The sequence below is a fragment of the Chlorocebus sabaeus genome, chromosome 6 (assembly GCF_047675955.1).
Source record: "Chlorocebus sabaeus isolate Y175 chromosome 6, mChlSab1.0.hap1, whole genome shotgun sequence".
Classification (NCBI taxonomy): domain Eukaryota; kingdom Metazoa; phylum Chordata; class Mammalia; order Primates; family Cercopithecidae; genus Chlorocebus; species Chlorocebus sabaeus.
The window spans coordinates 282,575-299,852 of record NC_132909.1 but is presented as its reverse complement, the minus strand read 5'-3'; the positions used below and the strand labels follow the sequence as shown (position 1 = coordinate 299,852).

General features: G+C 56.3%; 2 protein-coding genes across 2 annotated transcripts; both read right to left on the bottom strand.

Moving 5' to 3' along the window:
* Positions 1–952: 952 nt before the first annotated feature.
* A1BG (alpha-1-B glycoprotein) lies at positions 953–7,562 on the bottom strand. The gene is made up of 6 exons (XM_038006460.2): positions 7,448–7,562; positions 7,084–7,353; positions 6,433–6,705; positions 5,551–5,847; positions 4,484–4,780; positions 953–1,875 (listed from the first exon to the last, which is right to left on the bottom strand). The coding sequence occupies exons 2-6, from the start codon at positions 7,286–7,288 to the stop codon at positions 1,478–1,480; spliced, it is 1,470 nt and encodes a 489-aa protein (XP_037862388.1). The 5' UTR covers positions 7,289–7,353; positions 7,448–7,562; the 3' UTR covers positions 953–1,477.
* Positions 7,563–8,242: 680 nt separating this feature from the next.
* Positions 8,243–17,263, bottom strand: ZNF497 (zinc finger protein 497). The gene has a single exon (XM_073015793.1). It carries the CDS (start codon positions 12,871–12,873, stop codon positions 11,380–11,382), a length of 1,494 nt encoding a protein of 497 aa, XP_072871894.1. The 5' UTR covers positions 12,874–17,263; the 3' UTR covers positions 8,243–11,379.
* Positions 17,264–17,278: the final 15 nt, after the last annotated feature.

Here is a 17,278-nt window from a genome sequence, read left to right as displayed (position 1 = left end):
TTAAAAAATTGATAAACCACTAGCGAGAGAGAAAGAGAGAGGACACATCAGGCATGAGAGAAGTGACATCATCACAGACTGCGCAGACATTAAAATGCATAGGCATATTAGGAACTAGATATTACTAAGGCAGTAAACCAGACCACTAGCAAATTTGTTGAAAAACACAAGTTATCAACTATTAGTTGATAATACTGATACGCATCTTCTGTGTGCCAGGACCTTGAGGCCCAGCTCCAGGCAGAAACTCAGCAGTGGTTGGGAAGGCATCAGATGTCAGATGGCACAAAGGGGACTCAGAGCCCAGGGATAATGGGAAAGAACACAGAGGAATCCAGCCATTTCCACAGCGTCCAGCTCTGCTGTGGGAGGCTGGGAACAGCCTAGCACTACCACCCTGTGACTGGGAGGACAAGACCACAAAATGCAACTTCCCTGAACTTCCTCTTGGTGATGAGGTTTATGTGGTCAAGGCAGAGGTGGGTATGTCTGGAACCTCAAGCAACCTGCCCATACCTGCTGGGACCAGGCCAAGGTGCCCAGTGAGTAAGAGGCAGCGTCCTGGAAGAGCACAGATGAAAGAGTCTCTGAGAAGCGTTGGTTGGCTGGGTGCTGTGGCTCCCACCTGTAATCCCAACACTTTGGGAGGCTGAGGCAGGGGGATTACTTGAGCCCAAGAGTTCAAGACCACCTGGGCAACATAGTGAGACTCATCTCCACAAAAAATAAATAATAGAAAGAAAAATGTGAGTTGGCCAGGCAAGGTGGCTCATGCCTGTAGTCCTAGCTACTCAGGAGGCTGAGGCGGGAGGATCACTTAAGGCCAGGAATTCAAGACAAGCTTGGGCAACATAGCTCTACAAAAAATAATAATTTCTAGATGTGGCGATGCATGCCCAGGCTCCCAGCTACTTGGGAGGCTGAGGCAGGAGGATCGTTTGAGCCTGGGAGATCAAGGCTGCAGGGAGCCCGATTGCACCACTGGGCTCCAGCCTGGGTGACAGAGTGAGACCCTGTCTCAAAAAAGAAAAGGAACCCATCCACTTTCAGGACACAGGATTCCAGCCCACTCAGCCCTGGGAGTCCAAGACATTTTAAACAAACTCTCTCTTCACATTTATTAATTCCTGGCAGGAATGAGGGAGCGCCCTCCAGCCCCCCAGGGAGCCCAGCCTTCTGCTGCAACAGGACGGGTGGGAGCCAGTCCAGAATCCCCCGCACTTCTGAGGACAGCAGCAGCACCCTGGGCCCGCGGCTGCATCAGCTTTCTAGACAATGGGAGAAAAGAGAAGTGGTGGAGGAGGGGAAATCTTATACCCTACTCCCTGCGGAAATCAAGGCCGACCTCCCTGACGCCCCCAGGAAGGAAGCGTGATGGGCTGCCAGCCGAGACCCCCATCTGCGCCTCCAGCTGCAGGGCCTTTGCTGGGCGCTTCCTCGCCCGTGATTCCCCCACGAGCCCTGGGGAGACCCAGAGCTAACCACGGTGCCCAAGGGAGGAGCCGGCAGAGGCCCTCCTGGAGGTGGGCACAGCCCAGGCAAACGCCAGCGGACGGGACCAGCACCCGGGACCCAGGGAAACGTCACCTGCCACCAGGAGCTCCACGGGGTCGCTGAGCTCCGACTCGAAGGTGTTGGGCCCCCAGGAGCGGTAGCGGCACCTGTAGCTGCCAGCGTGCTGGGGCCCCACGAAGGTCAGCTGGAGGTTTGCAGCGGCCTCGGGGGTGCGGACCTTCTCCACGGCCTTCGTCTCGCCCTCGCGCAGCAGCTCGAAGGTGACGTCGGGGATGGGGCCCTCGCAGCGCAGGACGGCGTCTCGGCCCGCCAGCACCGCCCCACTCCACGCTGCCCGGAGCTGAGGCCTGGGCGGGGGTCCTGGGCGGAGCGGGCGGGTGGTCGGGCCCGGCCACACCCCAGGCCGCGCCCGCACCTGCGCCTCAGCCCCGGCTTCATCTTCCCTCTGTCTTGTTCCTGAGCGCCCGCTGCCTTCACACCCTGGACCTCCGCGCGACACCTCGGTGTCTGGTGTTCCCCGCACCCCTCCCCCGGGACCGTGGAAGTCCCAGATTCCGGCCTGCTCTGGGGTTTCTGGGGTCCCCAGCCTCGGTCACTTGGACGGGTGAAGGGAAAAAGAAATGATGGAGAAAACGGTGCTCCTTCAGGGAGGAACCAAAAAAGGACATGCCATTTATGTCAGTAGATGAGGTTTTTTCCCTCCATAAGTTTAACTTAAATTTAAAAGTGTATTTAAGGTGCCGGGCGCAGTGGCTCACACCTATAATCCCAGCGCTTTGGGAGACCGAGGCAGGCGGATTGCCTGAGCTCAGGAGGTCGAGACCAGCCTGGGCAACACGGTGAAACCCCGTCTCTACTAAAATACAAATAATTAGCCGGGCGTGGCAGCGTGCGCCTGTAATTCCAGCTACTCGGGAGGCAGAGGCAGGAAAATTGCTTGAACCTGGGAGGCGGAGGTTGCAGTGAACTGAGATGGCGCCACTGCACTCCAGCCTGGGTGACAGAATGAAACTCCATCTCAGAAAAAGGATCAACTGTAAGGAATCAAATCTTACAAAATCATGGAAGATTTTGGTAATGCTGTTGATAATTTCAGGGAAATTAATGAAGTACATATAAGTACTTGATTTAAACATGTATTTTATTCACTAGTTTGAGTATCTTGCCATGGAAGATACTAGCCCAGCCTAGCAGAAAAGTGCAATATGTATAATATACTTTCGCATTTTAAAAGTTATATTCCCTATCCATTTTGAAATGCTGGGCTAACTACATGAAGTTACTTGCAATTAATTGACACCTAATCAGGCATTTTGAAAGCTTGATTGGATTGATTATAATGTTGAAACTTGATAAAATCGTAATGTTGATTTTTACTGTGAAACGTAAACACATCCTAGTTTAATTTTGTGTCTTAGTGTGGATTTACAAATTTACTACAGTTATTCTGAGCCGGGAACACAATCAGATTTCAGGCCAGTTTGATACTGGCTGTACTTAATTCTAACAGGAGAGTAGGACATTATACTAAATGTTATGTCAGTGGGACTGTGTTGTCTGCGGAGCTTGGTAAATTAATCATTTTCTTCAGACTTGAAGGAGAGTGATAAAATCTGGAGTTAGGATACTGATGTACAATTTAAAGATTAAACTTTTTTTTTTTTTTTTTTTTTTTTGAGATGGAGTTTCGCTCTTGTTACCCAGGCTGGAGTGCAGTGGCACTAACTGGACTCACTGCAACCTCCACCTCCTGGATTCAAGTGATTCTCCTGCCTCAGCCTCCAAAGTAGCTGGGATTACAGGCATGCGCCACCATGGCTGGCTGATTTTGTATTTTTAGTAGAGACGGGGTTTCTCCATGTTGGCCAGGCTGGTCTTGAACTCCTGACCTTATGATGCACCCACCTCGGCCTCCCAAAGTGCTGTGATTACAGGCGTGAGCCACCTTGCCTGGCCAAAATTAAACATTTTTCATCAATTGTGGAAGGTGGCTTATAAAACTGCAAGAATAGGCCATGCATGGTGACTCACGACTGTAATCCCAGCACTTTGGGAGGCCGAGGCGGGCAGATCATGAGATCAGGAGTTCAAGACCAGCCCGGCCAACACAGCGAAACCCCATTTCTAATAAAAATACAAAAATTAGGTGGGCGTGGTGGCACGCGCCTCTAATCCCAGCTACTCAAGAGACTGAGGCAGGAGAACTGCTTGAACCCAGAAGGCGAAGGCTGCAGTGAGCTGAGATTGCACCACTGCTCTCCAGCCTGAAAGAATAAAAGTAAGTTACCCAAAAAGCAAAAGGAAGAGGGGAGGGGAGGGGAGGGAGAGATGGGGGGGAGAGAAGGAAGGGGGGGAGAGAGAGAGAGAGAGAGAAAGAAAAGAAAATAAAGAGAAAGAAAAAGGAAGGAAAGGAAACGAAAAGAAAAGAGAAAAAAGAAAAGAGAAAACAGTGCTCCCAGCAAACAGCATGAACTCAAGGTCTGGAGGTCAGACCTGTGCTCTCAGGCTCCCCTGGGCTCTGAGTCCTGGAGATGTCGATGAGGAAATTAAAGGGACAAACAGAGCTGGGGACGGCGGGGCTGGGGAGAAGGACATCAGCCGTGCGCCTGCTGGCCCGGGGCCGGGGCTGGGGGGCCAGTATGACGACTGACATAGCCAGTAAGAAAAAACAGAGCAGCCACAGAGCTGCACGGATCTGACCAAGAAAACCTGGGTCCAGCCTCCCTGCTGCTGACTACGATGCTACACGTGACCTACGGGCTTGTGACCCGCGGGAAATAAGCCAAAATTCCAGGCGTCCCCAGGACCCTCGACCACCGATCGCCTGCTCCCCGCCAGAGTAGTTGATGGGGGCTGAACCAAGGCCCAGAGCGCCGCCGTCAGACGCCCAAGGAAAGGCGGGCAAAGGCAGGAGGCCCCGAGGGGCACCGAACCCGCGCCCGCCCTCGCTGGTGCCCCGCCAGCTCACCGTCCACGCGCAGCTCCAAGCGCTCGCTGGGCGCGGAGCCCCCAAAAGGCGGCTTCAGGTCCACGTAGACGCAGCTGTAGTTGGCGGAGTCGGCCACCGAAATGTTGTGCAGCTCGAAGAGCGCCTCGGTCCCAGCAGGGCTCTGGAAACGGTGCACGCGGCGCCCGCCGCCGTCCTCGCGTACCAGGGCGAAGCGCGCGCCCTCCAGGGGCGCCAGGCACCGCAGCCGCACGCGCGTGCCGGGCTCCGGGTTCCGAGTCGCAGGCTCAGCAGTGAACTCCGGCGCAGGCAGCGTCTCTGCGGAGCAGCACGCGGGTTGACCCGGGCGCCGAGAGGATGGCTCGGCCCTAATGCGTGGTCTGGCCTCGCGCTTTTTGCTTTGGCTGAGTCTTTTGCCCGCAATGATCTGGCCAGTTTCCTCCCTCGCCTCCTCCGGCCCCTCCCCACCTTTCCATCCCAGTCCTTCTTGGATATCTCACACGCACGCACCCTTTCACTGTTTCTTAGTAATTTGTCTATAGACACAGACGGGAAGCGGGGACGGGGACATGTTTTGTGCATGGCTTGATGTCTGGTGCACGATGCCGCTCAGTAGTGGATTTGCTCCACGAGCGTCTTCTGCGCACCGCCCCAATGCCCGCGCCACCGAGGGGCCCCTGTGGTCCGCTGGGCATGGGGTTCGCTGTCCCGTGCTCAGAGTTTGCTAAACACCATCAGGCCCAGGGCAAGCGAGCAGAGAAGCTGCCTCAGGACAGGCCCTCAGTGCCCGCGCAGACCTGGCAGCCGGGATGGGACCCCGGCCAGGTGGTGCCCCCTGTGGCCTGGGCCAGACCTGTTCACCCAGTTATTCTTTGTGGGGCCTGAAGGTTGCCAAGCTCATCGTCCCATTGGCAGTTCAGGACCTTTAATGGTGGGGCGGGGGGGGGGGGGGGGGAGGGGCGGTGGGTGGGTAAAGTTGGGATTGAACCCTGGCCCAGAGTGTTGCACTTCCCCAGACTCTACACCTGGTACTGCTCCTGCTCCCCGGGGACCCAGCAAGGCCCCTGTCCCTACTGGCCCCGGCTCACCATCGCTCAGAATCAGCTCGACTGGCGTGCTGTCCTCGGACCAGGCGTTTTCGTTGTCATGCAGCCGGTAGCGGCAGGTGTAGTGACCTCCATCCCCCAGGGCCACCGCGTTCAGGTGAAAGAAGATGCGGTCTGGGCTGGTGCTGCTCCTGGGTACCAGCAGCTCTTTCTCCCCGCGCCACAGCTGGAAGTGCACTCCACTCAGGGGAGCCACGCAGGCGAGGGTCACCTTGTCGCCTGGGCTCAGGACCTGGGCGGACTCTCCATAGTGCATCAGTGCAGGTGGTGGTGGTGCAGCTGCAATGCAGGCAGCATTACTGGGCTGCCCCATCCCTGGGGCTGCCCTCTGCCCAGTCCCCAGACCTCTGCCCTCCAGGTGGCAGTCCCAGGAACACCCTTCCATTCTTTTTTTTTGAAACGGAGTTTCATTCTTGTGACCCAGGCTGGAGTGCAGTGGCGCCATCTCGGCTCACTGCAACTTCCGCCTCCTGGGTTCAATGGATTCTCTTGCCTCAGCCTCCCAAATAGCTGGGACTACAGGCACCTGCCACCACACCTGGCTAATTTTTCTATTTTTAGTAGAGACAGGGTTTCACCATGTTGGCCAGGCTGGTCTCAATCTCCTGACCTTGTGATCCACCGGCCTCAGCCTCCCAAAGAGCTGGGATTATAGGCATAAGCCATGGTACCCGGCCCACCCTTCCATTCTTTGGGCATCCTCTGCCCAAACTCCTTCACAACCATCAGACCCAGGCAACTGTGTGGCCAGCTTCCTGGACCTGGTCCTGGGCAGGGGCATTCAGCATGGAGGTCAGGGTCAATGTGGTCATGCCCCCTGTAACCCCCTCCCTAGCATCTCCCAGAGATGATTCCCACAGTCACCGAGCTCCTCAATGATCACAGTAGCGCTGGGCTCAGAGAGGGCGCCTGCCACATGGGTCCGGTAGCTGCAGCTATAGTTGCCAGCCCGGTGGACAGGAAAGGCGGCCTCCACACCCTCCTGGGCCTCAGGCATCTCCAGAAACTCATGGTCGCCTTCCCGCCTCAGCAGAAAAGTCACACCCCGAAGCCCGCCTCGGCACACTGCTGTTGTGTTCAGGCCGGGTGTGATCCAGGACACAGGCGTCATTGAGAGCCAGGGAGGAGGCAAGGACTCTGTGGGTGGGGTGGAGTTGAAGAGTGGTTCTGTATAACACGGGAGACAGGGGAAGCCCAGCAGAACCTGGGACCCATCCTCAAAAAATGTGAGGGAGACAGGGATGGAGGGCATTGCTGGGAAAAGGCAGCCAGGCACTGGTGGAAACAAGGCGTACAGCAAGAGAAAGGAGTGCGTGGGAGCTGTATGGCATGCTGGGCCTGCTGGGGACACAACCATTTATTCCTCACAACACTCTGGGGTTAGCACAGATATCACCCCATTCGACAGATGGGAAGATTGAGGCTCAGAGACATCAGGTGACTTGGAGGACGGGAGGCCCCCCTGTCAGCCACCTACTCACTGCCTCCTGGCCCCCAATTCATGCCCCAGCTTACTTGGCCCCGTCAGCTCCAGGAGCTTGCTCAGCTGGGTCCATCCTGTGAACAACCCTGAGCGGCAGCGGTAGCGGCCCCGGGTGTCACCCGTCAGCAGGAACTGGTGCTTGATGGCAGGTGAGTCAAGGTGCACGGGCTCCTGGGCCACCCCATTCTTGAACAGCTGGAAGTCTGGGGTCCCCAGGCGGGCCTGGCACGTCAGCATCACATTGGCTGAGGGTTTCAGCAGCGATTCGGACTCTGCCCACAGGCTGGGCTGGGTCTCATAAACTGCAAGGGGTGGCTGGGATCAGTTCAGGGCCACAGGGACAGGGCTCACCCACGGCCTGGGCCCACCATTCCCAGACCTCAGCCCTGCACTCACATGTGGCTGCTTCTGTCACTGGGCCCACGGGGAGACCTGCGGAGACAGCCCCTGTGAGTCTCCCGTTCCAGCCCCTTCCCGCCCCAGGGACCCAGACCCCAGGAGGCCTCACCCCAGAGCAAGAGAAAGGCCACCAGCATGGACATGATGGTCGTGCTCACTCCGGTGCAGTGAGTGTCTGGGCTGAGCGTCTGAAGCAATGAGGCCCCAAGGGAGGGTGGCGGGGGCAGCTCGGACACTGACCTCGTCCCGTGTTTGTCCTTCCCGGAAGGCCAGGGCAGGGCCCCCATGAGGTGAGGGCAAAGGGCTAACTTCTGAGGCCTCAGGATGCTCAGCAACAATTATGATCAATAGTCATGGATAATTAATAAACTAAATCAACAACGAGTCATAAAATGATGCTAAAATCACTTCATCCTCATTTCAGTGCTGGATCTTGTTCTAGAATGGGACCCTGAGCTCTCCCCACTCTGCCTGGAGCTGCTGAGGTCAAGGGGACAGTGCCAGGGCTGAAGCCCAGTAAGCCCCTCCCTGTCACACCAAACTGCATGTGTATTTGGGGATTAGCCCCAGCTCAGAGCCAGGCTCTCTGAATTCTTGAGAAATCTGAACATTTCCTGCCACCCCCCACCCCAGGGAAACGGCAGCAACCCTTTGAGGAAGATACACTGTCTATTCTTGCCGCAGGACTGGTTCTTCCTTTAAAAAGATTGTTTTCCCTGCAACCGAGGGGCCATGTGTCTGAGGACTGACCTGGGTCTGTAAACTGGGTATCACTTGTGAATCTTGCAGTTGCCTCATAAATGGAACCCCATTCTCTCCAGCCACCCCTTATCCCCCCAGAGTTCTAACTAGTCCGGCACGCTGCAAATGGACAAGTGTGAAATACACTCCCAAGAGATACTACTATGCTTCAAAATAACTGCAAGGTTTTCATTCATGTAATTGGCATAAACCTGGGGAACAAGGATGGCGACGGCATCTAAGGGTAATTGATCAAGGAGGATGGGACACAACAGTGGACTGGATCAAGTCTATCTACAGGTGACGACTTACGAACATTCAATTTAAGATGTAAGCTTGTGCAGCTTGAAAGATACTGAGTTTGTCTGACAGCTTGACTAAGACCTGGACTCAATGGTGGCCCAAATTCAATGAGGTTGAATTGCTAGAACTTCCTTGGTACAGGGAGAGTAGGAATTTTGGAGAAAGGAATCCAAAAGCTTAGGGATACAGGAAACGTTGAAGTGGGTTTAACGTATACATTTAGCATGTGCCAGATCACGTACACACAGAGTACCAAGGAGGATATCTTTGTTACAAAAGCACTGGGAAATACATTAGTCAGTGGGGCACCCGTATCCCTGAAACTTGCTGCAGTGGCAGTCCTCTGAAGGGCAGTATGGCCCTTGGAGTTGCTGCCATTGAAACGGCCTCTCTGATTTTGGTGATGAAAGATGGACGTGACAGAGCTCAAATAACAGGGCCTACCTGCCAGAGATGAAACTTGGATTCATCATGATTGGCAGCAGGAACAAGGAGGTGATCAGAATGTTTTAACCCTCAGGGAAGCAAGGATTGCTTCTACTAGGGAGAAAGGCTCAGGATTACTTGGAAGGTTGAAGATTCTTTTTTTTTTTTTTTTTTTTTTGAGACGAAGTCTCGCTCTGTTGCCCAGGCTGGAGTACAGTGGCGCAGTCTCAGCTCACTGCAACCTCCGCCTTCTGGGTTCAAGCTATTCTCCTGCCTCAGCCTCCCGAGTAGCTGGGACTACAGGTGTGCAACACCACGCCCGGCTAATTTTTTGCATTTTTAGTAGAGACGGCGTTTCACTGTGTTAGCCAGGATGGTCTCAATCTCCTGACCTTGTGATCCGCCTGCCTCGGCCTCCCAAAGTGCTGGGATTACAGGTGTGAGCCACCGCACCCAGCTGAGATTCTCTTTCAACAACTATTGATTTGGCAAATGCTTTCTTTCCATCAATATGCAAGGACCACCAAAACTATCTTCTTTCTGTTTGGCAAGGACAAAAGTACACCTTCACAGCTTGCCTCAGGACTAAATCTGCAACTTTTTTTTTTCTTAACTACCCAACCTTGTTATGCAACCCTTCCCTTCCCCTCCCTTCCCCTCTCTTTTCTTTTCTTTTCTTTTTTCTCTTCTTTTCTTTTCTGATGGAGTCTCACTCCGTCACCCAGGCTGGAGTGCAGTAGTGCGATCTTGGCTCACTGCAACTTCTGCCTCACGTATTCAAGCGATTCTCCTAACTCAGCCCCCCAAGTAGCTGGGATTATAGGCATGCACCACCACACTCAGCTAATTTTAGTATTTTTTAGTAGAAATGGGGTTTCACCACGTCGGGCAGGCTGGTCTCGAACTCCTGACCTCAGGTGGTCCACCTGCCTCGGCCTCCCAAAGTGCTGGGATTACAGGCATGAGCCACTGCGCCCAGACACAATTTTCTCATTCTGTCATAATCCCTGCATAGCTCTTGATCATTATGACTTCCCACAGAATATCATGCCCATCCACTATATGGACGACATCAGCTGCTTGGGTCACAAAGTGGCAGGTACCTTAGGCAACTAAGTTAAATACATGCTAAGGGTCCACCTTCTGGTAAAGTGCCTAGTGTTCTGCAGCCTGTTAGGACAGCCCCTTCTAAGACGACCAGTTGTTGCAATATGCACTATCTACCACTAGGAAAAGGGAACAACGGTTGGTGGGCTTCTGGATTTTGGATACAATGTATACACTCAAGTGTGCTTATCCAGTCCACGTATCATCTACAATTTTTTGTGGGGCTCAGAACAAGAGAAGTCCATATGGCAGGTCCTGGATACAAAGCAAGCTGCCACCTGGGCCCTAGGACCCAGAAGATTCAACATGCCTACTGGATCTGGTGCAACCCAGAGTTTGTGGCACATAAGAATACTGAACTGAAGCCAGGCGTGGTGGCTCACACCTGTAATTCTAGCACTGTGGGAGGCCAAGGCAGGAGGAGTGCTTGAGGCCAGGAGTTCAAGACCAACCTAGCAAACACAGGGAGACCCCATCTCAAGAAAAAAAAGAGAGAGAGAAAGAGAAAATACTGTCTCTCCTGCACCCCCTCAAAGTTCCAGCAACCACCATGGTTTAGCCTTTAGAGACCCAAGCCCCCCTTCCCAGCTCCTAGGATCCGGTAAAGCCACCTGTCTGCATAGCACCCCCAGCTCGAGGTGGGCCACATCACAGACTCGAATCGCTGCACAGGTCCACGTGCAAGGGACTTTTTGCTCCCCAGTAGAGAAGAACTGGGTGGCGCCAACCGGAGGCCCGTGGATGTGATGATGCGTCCACAAGAAGCCAGCAGTGTGTCAAGCCGGACAGAGTTATCCTTTAAAACGAATCCCAGTCACCACGGTGGAGAGAACCGAGGCAGGACGGAGAAGTGGACAGAACTCCGCTCCTCTCCCCCGCCCTAGGCCTCCTGCTACCCTCAGGGTCCCCAGAGCCAGGCCTCTAAACCTCCTAGCCCTTGGCCGGAGACAGAAAACCCGTGTACAACTTCCGTTCTCGCTGGGGTGGAAGGAGGGAGGAGAGGGGACTCACACCCTGCCCTTGTTCCCTGCCGGAGCAATTTCACACAGTTCTCAGAGGAGACCACCACACCTGTCGGAGACCCCAGTTCTTGCCCACCTCTGCATGGACGAACCTCTCGCCGAAGTGGAGCTTACTACCTTCCCTGAGGTCAAAAGCCCATCCCACATGTCCCAGCCAGGTCTGGGTGGCCGGTGGGGCTATTGTCAAAGGGACTGTGCAGCCAGGGTTCCCCACGCCCAATGCCACCCCTGCACTCCCAGCAGGAGGGCGCCCGCACTGGTGGCCCGAAAAAGGCTGGGCACCCCGCAGTGCCGCGTGTCCGCGACCTCCCGCTCAGGCGCGTCCTCGGGTCAGGGCGCAGTGCGGCCCCCGTGCCGCTTCTGGTGCTCTTTGAGGTTGGAGCGGTGGCTGAAGGGCTTCCCGCACTCGCCGCAAGCGTAGGGCCTCTCGCCCGTGTGCGTACGCCGGTGGCTTACGAGCTCCGACTTGCGCACGAAGGCCTTGCTGCAGTGGGCGCAGACGAACGGCCTCTCGCCAGAGTGCAGGCGCTGGTGCTGGCGCAGCTCGGAGCTGCCGCGGAAGGCCTTGCCACATTCTGCGCAGGCGAACGGCCGCTCGCCCGTGTGCGTGAGCCGGTGGTGCGCCAGGCCCGAGCTGCCGCGGAAGGCCCTACCGCAGTCGGCGCAGGCGAAGGGCTTGGCGCCCGAGTGCGTGCGCTGGTGGCTGAGCAGGTTGGAGCGCTGACTGAAGGCCTTTCCGCACTGGGCGCACGCGTGGGGCTTCTCGCCCGTGTGCACGCGCCGGTGCTCCGCCAGGTAGGAGCCCACGACAAAAGCCTGGCCGCACTCGGCGCACTCGAAGGGCCCCTCGTCCGTGTGCGTGCGCTGGTGCTGCAGGAGCTGAGAGCTCTCGCGGAAAACCTTTCCGCACTCGGCGCAGGGGAAGGGCTTCTCGCTGCTGTGCGTGCGCCGGTGCTGCCGCAGCCCCGCCACGCGCACAAAGGCCTTGCCGCAGTCGGGACAAGCGTGTGGCCGCGCGCCCGCGTGGATCTTCAGGTGCTCAGCCAGGTTGGAGCTCTGGCTGAAGGCCTTGCCGCAGTCCGGGCAGGCGTGTGGCCGCGCGCCCGTGTGCACGCGCTGGTGCTCCAGGAAATTGGAGTTCCAGCTGAAGGCCTTGCCGCAGTCCGGGCACTCGTAGGGCTTCTCGCCCGTGTGCGTGCGTCGGTGCTGCACCAGCGTGGTGCTTCGACCGAAGGACTTGCCGCAGTCCGGGCAGCGAAAGGGCTTCAGGCCGCTGTGTGTCTCCTGGTGGTGGATGAGCTGCGAGTGCGCGCGGAAGGCCTTGCCGCACTCCCCGCAAGCGTAGGGCTTCTCGCCGCCGTGGATGCGTTGATGCTGGCTGAGGTTGGAGCTCCAGGCGAAGGCCTTGCCGCACTCGGGGCACGTGTACGGTTTCTCGCCTGTGTGCACGCGCCGGTGCTGCAGCAAGTAGGAGCTCTGGCTGAACGCCTTGCCGCACTCCCCGCACCGGCAGCCGGGCTCCTCTGGGAGAGGCGAAGGGCGCAACGTCCAGTCTACATACTCCTGGGGCCCATCCCCGTCCCGCCCACCATCTGCGGGGCCCAGCTTCCTGTCGGGGCCCCCCTGTTCGTCCGCCGCCCCCAGTGTGGCTTGCTGCCGCTCGCCGTCCCCTGCCTCCCCTGGGACCTCCGCGGAGTCTTCCCAGGACCCCCAGCCTCCAGACACAGCCCCCTCAGAGGGGCGCCTCGTGGCAGTCTTCACACTGCAGAGGCCCTGGCCTTCCTTTGGGGCCATCTGCAGGTTCCTCCCTCCTGGGGACTCCATCTCGCACCTGTGACCTAAAACAGGAGAGAAAAGGTAAGTGCCTTATAGAATACAAAGAACACAAAGACAGAGGGCCTTTGGGAGACATGACGGTGGGCTGTCATCCCCACTCTTCTCCTTCACGGCCCTGGATGCCCAGTGCCCTCTGGAGCCTGGAGCAGGAAGTTCAGCAGGCGGGCTAGACACTCTGGGCCTGCCTGACAGGGCCACGTGCACATCCCTACACCTGGCCCCGCCCAGCAGGAGGGGAGGGGGCGCCAGCATCGTGGAAGAACTCAAAGCTGCCTACGCACCTGCACTGGCTGTACTGTGGCACCACTCTCCTCCCCTTGCTTGATTCCTGCTGCAGCCGCTCCACCAGGGCGGTGGCCTCCTCAGGACTGCCTGGCCACTGCTCCTGCGCGTAGGCCTGGATCTCCGGGAGCAGTTTGCCCAATAACTGCTCCAGCACCAAGAGCTCCAGCATCTGCTCCTTGGAGCAGGCCTTGGGCATCAGCCACTGGCAACACAGCTCACGCAGCTGAGCCAGGGCCCCTCGGGGCCCTGCTGCCTCCTCGTAGGGGAACCCCCAGAAGCACTGGCCAGGGCTCTTCGAGCTGGGCTCACCCACCATCAGTTCCAGTGGACTCTGGAGGACCTAGGGGGCCAGGGCTGATGCCCCACTCGTCTGGGCAGCCATCCTGCCCCTTCCCCGGGAGGGGAAGGCAGCTGCATGGCCCAGGGTACTTTCTCTGGAGCTGGAAACAAAGGTGAGCCTGTGAGCACAGCAAGGCCACGAAGGTCCCCTCCTTGGGACCACCTGAGACTGAGTAAAAATGGAAGAATGGGGGTATCAGCGCTTCTGGCCCCCAGCGTCAGCATCTTTGCCCACCTGTGTGTCCAGGTGCCTGAGGGACACAATGAGGTGCCATGGCTGTTTGTACCATCCATTCCCCTCTCCCCGCTTTTCTTGAGGGTCCCTGCCCTGCCCTGTCTCCTTGGCTCCCTTCATCCCACACACAGAACACCTAAGGCAGAGATTGTGAACAGGACACCCGGAGTCAGACCAGCAGATGGGTCCTGTTTGTCCCCTCCAGGAAGTGTTTTAAAAATGTAAGTTAGGCCAAGCACGGTGGCTCACGGCTGTAGTCCCAGCACTCTGGGAGGCCGACGCAGGCAGATCACGAGGTCAGGAGTTCCCCAAGACCAGCGTGGCCAACATGGTGAAACCCCCTCTCTACCAAAAATACAAAAATTAGCCAGGCATGGTGGCAGGTGCCTGTAATCCCAGCTGCTCGGGAGGCTGAGGCAGAGAACTGCTTGAACCTGGGAGGTAGAGGTTGCAGTGAGCTGAGATCGTGCCACTACACTCCAGCCTGGGTGACAAAGCGAGACTCTGTCCCAATAAAATAAAAAGAGAATAAAGTACTGATACACACTACAAGGTGAATGAATCTTGAAAATATTATGCTAAGTATAAGTGAAAAAATTCAGACACAAAATACTTCATATTGTGATTCCATTTATATGAAATGTCCAGAACAGATAAGTCTATAGAGACAGAAAGTAGATTAGTGTTTGCCAGGATCTAAAAGGAAGACAGAAATGGGAGATACAGCTGTGGGAGTGATGAAAATATTCTGGAATTAGTGGTGATGACTGTGCAATACTGAATATACTAAAAACCACTGAAGCATACACTTTAAATGATGAATTTTATGGTATTTATGTTTTTTAAAAAGTTAACCAATCTCAAAAGCTTAAAAACTATGACTCCATTTATGCAATTCTTTCTTTTTTTTTTTTTTTTTTTTTTTTTGAGACAGGGTCTGGCTTTGTCACCCAGGCTGGAGTGCGTTGGTATGATCTCATCTCCCAGGCTCAAGCCATCTTCCCACCTCAGCCTCCCAAGGAGCTGGGACATCAAGTGCGTGCCACCATACCTGGCTAATTTTTTATTTTTTTATTTTTGAGATGGAGTTTCACTCTTTCGCCCAGACTGGAGTGAAGTGGCACAATCTCGGCTCACTGCAGCCTCTGCCCCAGGATTCCATCGATATTCCTGCCTCAGCCTCCCCAGTAGCTGGGATTACAGGCACCTGTAATTTTATTGTATTTTTTAGTAGAGACAGGGTTTCACCATGTTGGCCGGGCTGGTCCCGAACGTTTTTTTTTTTTTTTTTGAGAGGGAGTCTTGCTCTGTCGCCCAGGCTGGAGGGCAGTGGCACCATCTTGGCTCACTGCAAGCTCTGCCTCCTAGGTTCACACCATTCTCCTGCCTCAGCCTCCCAAGTAGCTGGGACTACATGTGCCTGCCACCACGCCCTGCTAATTTTTTGTATTTTTAGTAGAGATGGGTTTCACCATGTTAGCCAGGATGGTCTCGATCTCCTGACCTCGTGATTCGTCCTCCTCGGCCTCCCAAAGTGCTGGGATTACAAGCGTGAGCCACCACTCCCGGCCTGTCAGCGGGTCCGGAACTCTTGACCTCAGGCGATCCACCCACCTTGGCCTCCCAAAGTGCTAGTATTACAGGCGCCAGACACCTCGCCCAGCCTATGCAACATTTGTGAAATGACAAAATGGTAGACATGAGAACAGATTACTAGTTGACAAAAAGAGGTTAACAAGGGGCAGAGGTAGGAGGGAAGGGTATGCGGCTCTGAAAGGGCAACACGGGGATCCTGTGGTAATGGAAATGTTCTGCATCTCGGTTGTGATACTGTACTCTAGTTTTTCTTTCTCTTTTCTTTTTTTGAGACAGAGTCTCGCTTTGTTGCCCAGGCTGGAGTGCAGTGGCGCGATCTGGGCTCACTGCGACCTCCGCCTCCTGGGTACAAGCGATTCTCCTGCCTGAGCCTCCTGAGTAGCTGGGATTACAGGCACCAGCCTCTACTCCCGTCTAATTTTTGTGTTTTCAGTAGAGATGGGGTTTCACCATGTTGCTCAGGCTGGTCTTTAACTCCTGAGCTCAAAGGATCCACCCGCCTTGACCTCCCAAAGTGCTGGGATTACAGGCATGAGCCACCGAACCTGACCTCTAGTTTTTCAAGATGCCACTTTTAGGGGAACTGTGTAAGGGTACATAGGGTATGCATTATGTGTTACTGCATGTGAATTTATAATTACCTCAAATCAAAGGTTAAATTTTAAAATAAAATGACATCCGATTTCAATAAAAATCCGTATTTGTGTATCGAAGACCCAGAAATCCGGGCTCCCAAGGGCCCATGTTTCTTAAGGTGGAGCCAGGCACCGCTGCCCCTTCATCCAGGGCCTGTGCTGTGGGACCCCGACTCGCCAGCCCCCAGCCCCACCTAATAGGGCTGCCGTCCTGAGTCCGTCCTCGTCGTGGGATACCATGTGAGCCCCGGAAGGTCCTTCCTGTCGGCCTCGCTGCTCCAGCCTCCCCGAGGCTGCCCGCGTGCCCTTTCTGAACCTGAACGCCTCCTCCTCACCACGACATGATCAGAGCCACCTCCCGCGTCAGTCCCAGCGCCCACGCCCCCAACAACGGGCATTCGTCTGTCCGGTCCCGGGTATTTGTGTCTCCCCACCAACCCCCAAGGTCTAGAGTGGACAAATACGGGGTGGATAAAGGGGAGGAGGCTGCGGCCGGGTGGCGCGAGGCCTGTGCGGGCAGCTCCGCAGGCTCGGAGGCGAGGCCTCGCCTGGTGAGCTCCGGAACTACGAGGGGTGGGTGGGGGTTGATGAACGAATAAATGAATGTGGGAAGAAATGATGGTGCGGCAGGACATGAAGGCGGAGCCACAAGGCTGGAGGAGTGATGAGTGAATGAGTCAAAGAATAAACGAGCAGGAGGAACGATGCCACAGAACTGAAGGCCACGACGTTCGCGTTCACCGAGCTGGCCGCAGACGGGAGCCGTTTCCGCCCCGACCACGGTCGCCTCTGGCCCGTGCAGAGCTACTTCCGGGCCGCTCTGGAGGGCGCGGAGGCCTATCTCTGTGATCCCAGAGGGCACTGCTCAGGGCCGAACCCCGCCCTGCCCCGCGCGGCGGGAGTGGCTGGAGCTGGAGGACGGATCTGTGCTTGGCCGGAGGGTGTCCGTCGGCGTCACTCACCGTCCTCAGCCCGCCCCTGCGTCCACTACGCGCTGCCTGAGAGGGGCCCGCACGGAGGCACGGGGAATGGTAGGAGGGGGGTACCGGGTCTCCTGGGAGGCGCGGTTGCTTTCGGCGGAGCGGCCCAAAGCCTCGCGGTTCTCCCCACCGCGCCTGCGTAACTGTGGCGCGGCTGCGGGCGCGCGCCTTCTGGTTCCCGTGGGGCGGTGCCAAGGCCGAGCTACTCTGGCGTCCTGCGTTGCCATGGATGCGCTCCGCCCCTTCCTGTACCCGGCGCGCCTCTGCGGCACACATCCAACAGCTACACAGGCGCCAAGGGCTGCCCGGGTCGTGAACGCAGG

Excerpts from the sequence above, each read along its gene's own strand:
- A1BG (XM_038006460.2), bottom strand. The coding sequence starts at position 7,288 with ATGCTGACGTGCCAGGCCCGCCTGGGGACCCCAGACTTCCAGCTGTTC. Across the intron at positions 6,706-7,083 it reads CCTGGAGCTGACGGGGCCAA|AGTCCTTGCCTCCTCCCTGG; the intron begins GTAAGCTGGGGC and ends CCCCACCCACAG. Across the intron at positions 4,781-5,550 it reads CGAGCTGATTCTGAGCGATG|AGACGCTGCCTGCGCCGGAG; the intron begins GTGAGCCGGGGC and ends GCTGCTCCGCAG.
- ZNF497 (XM_073015793.1), bottom strand. The coding sequence starts at position 12,873 with ATGGAGTCCCCAGGAGGGAGGAACCTGCAGATGGCCCCAAAGGAAGGC.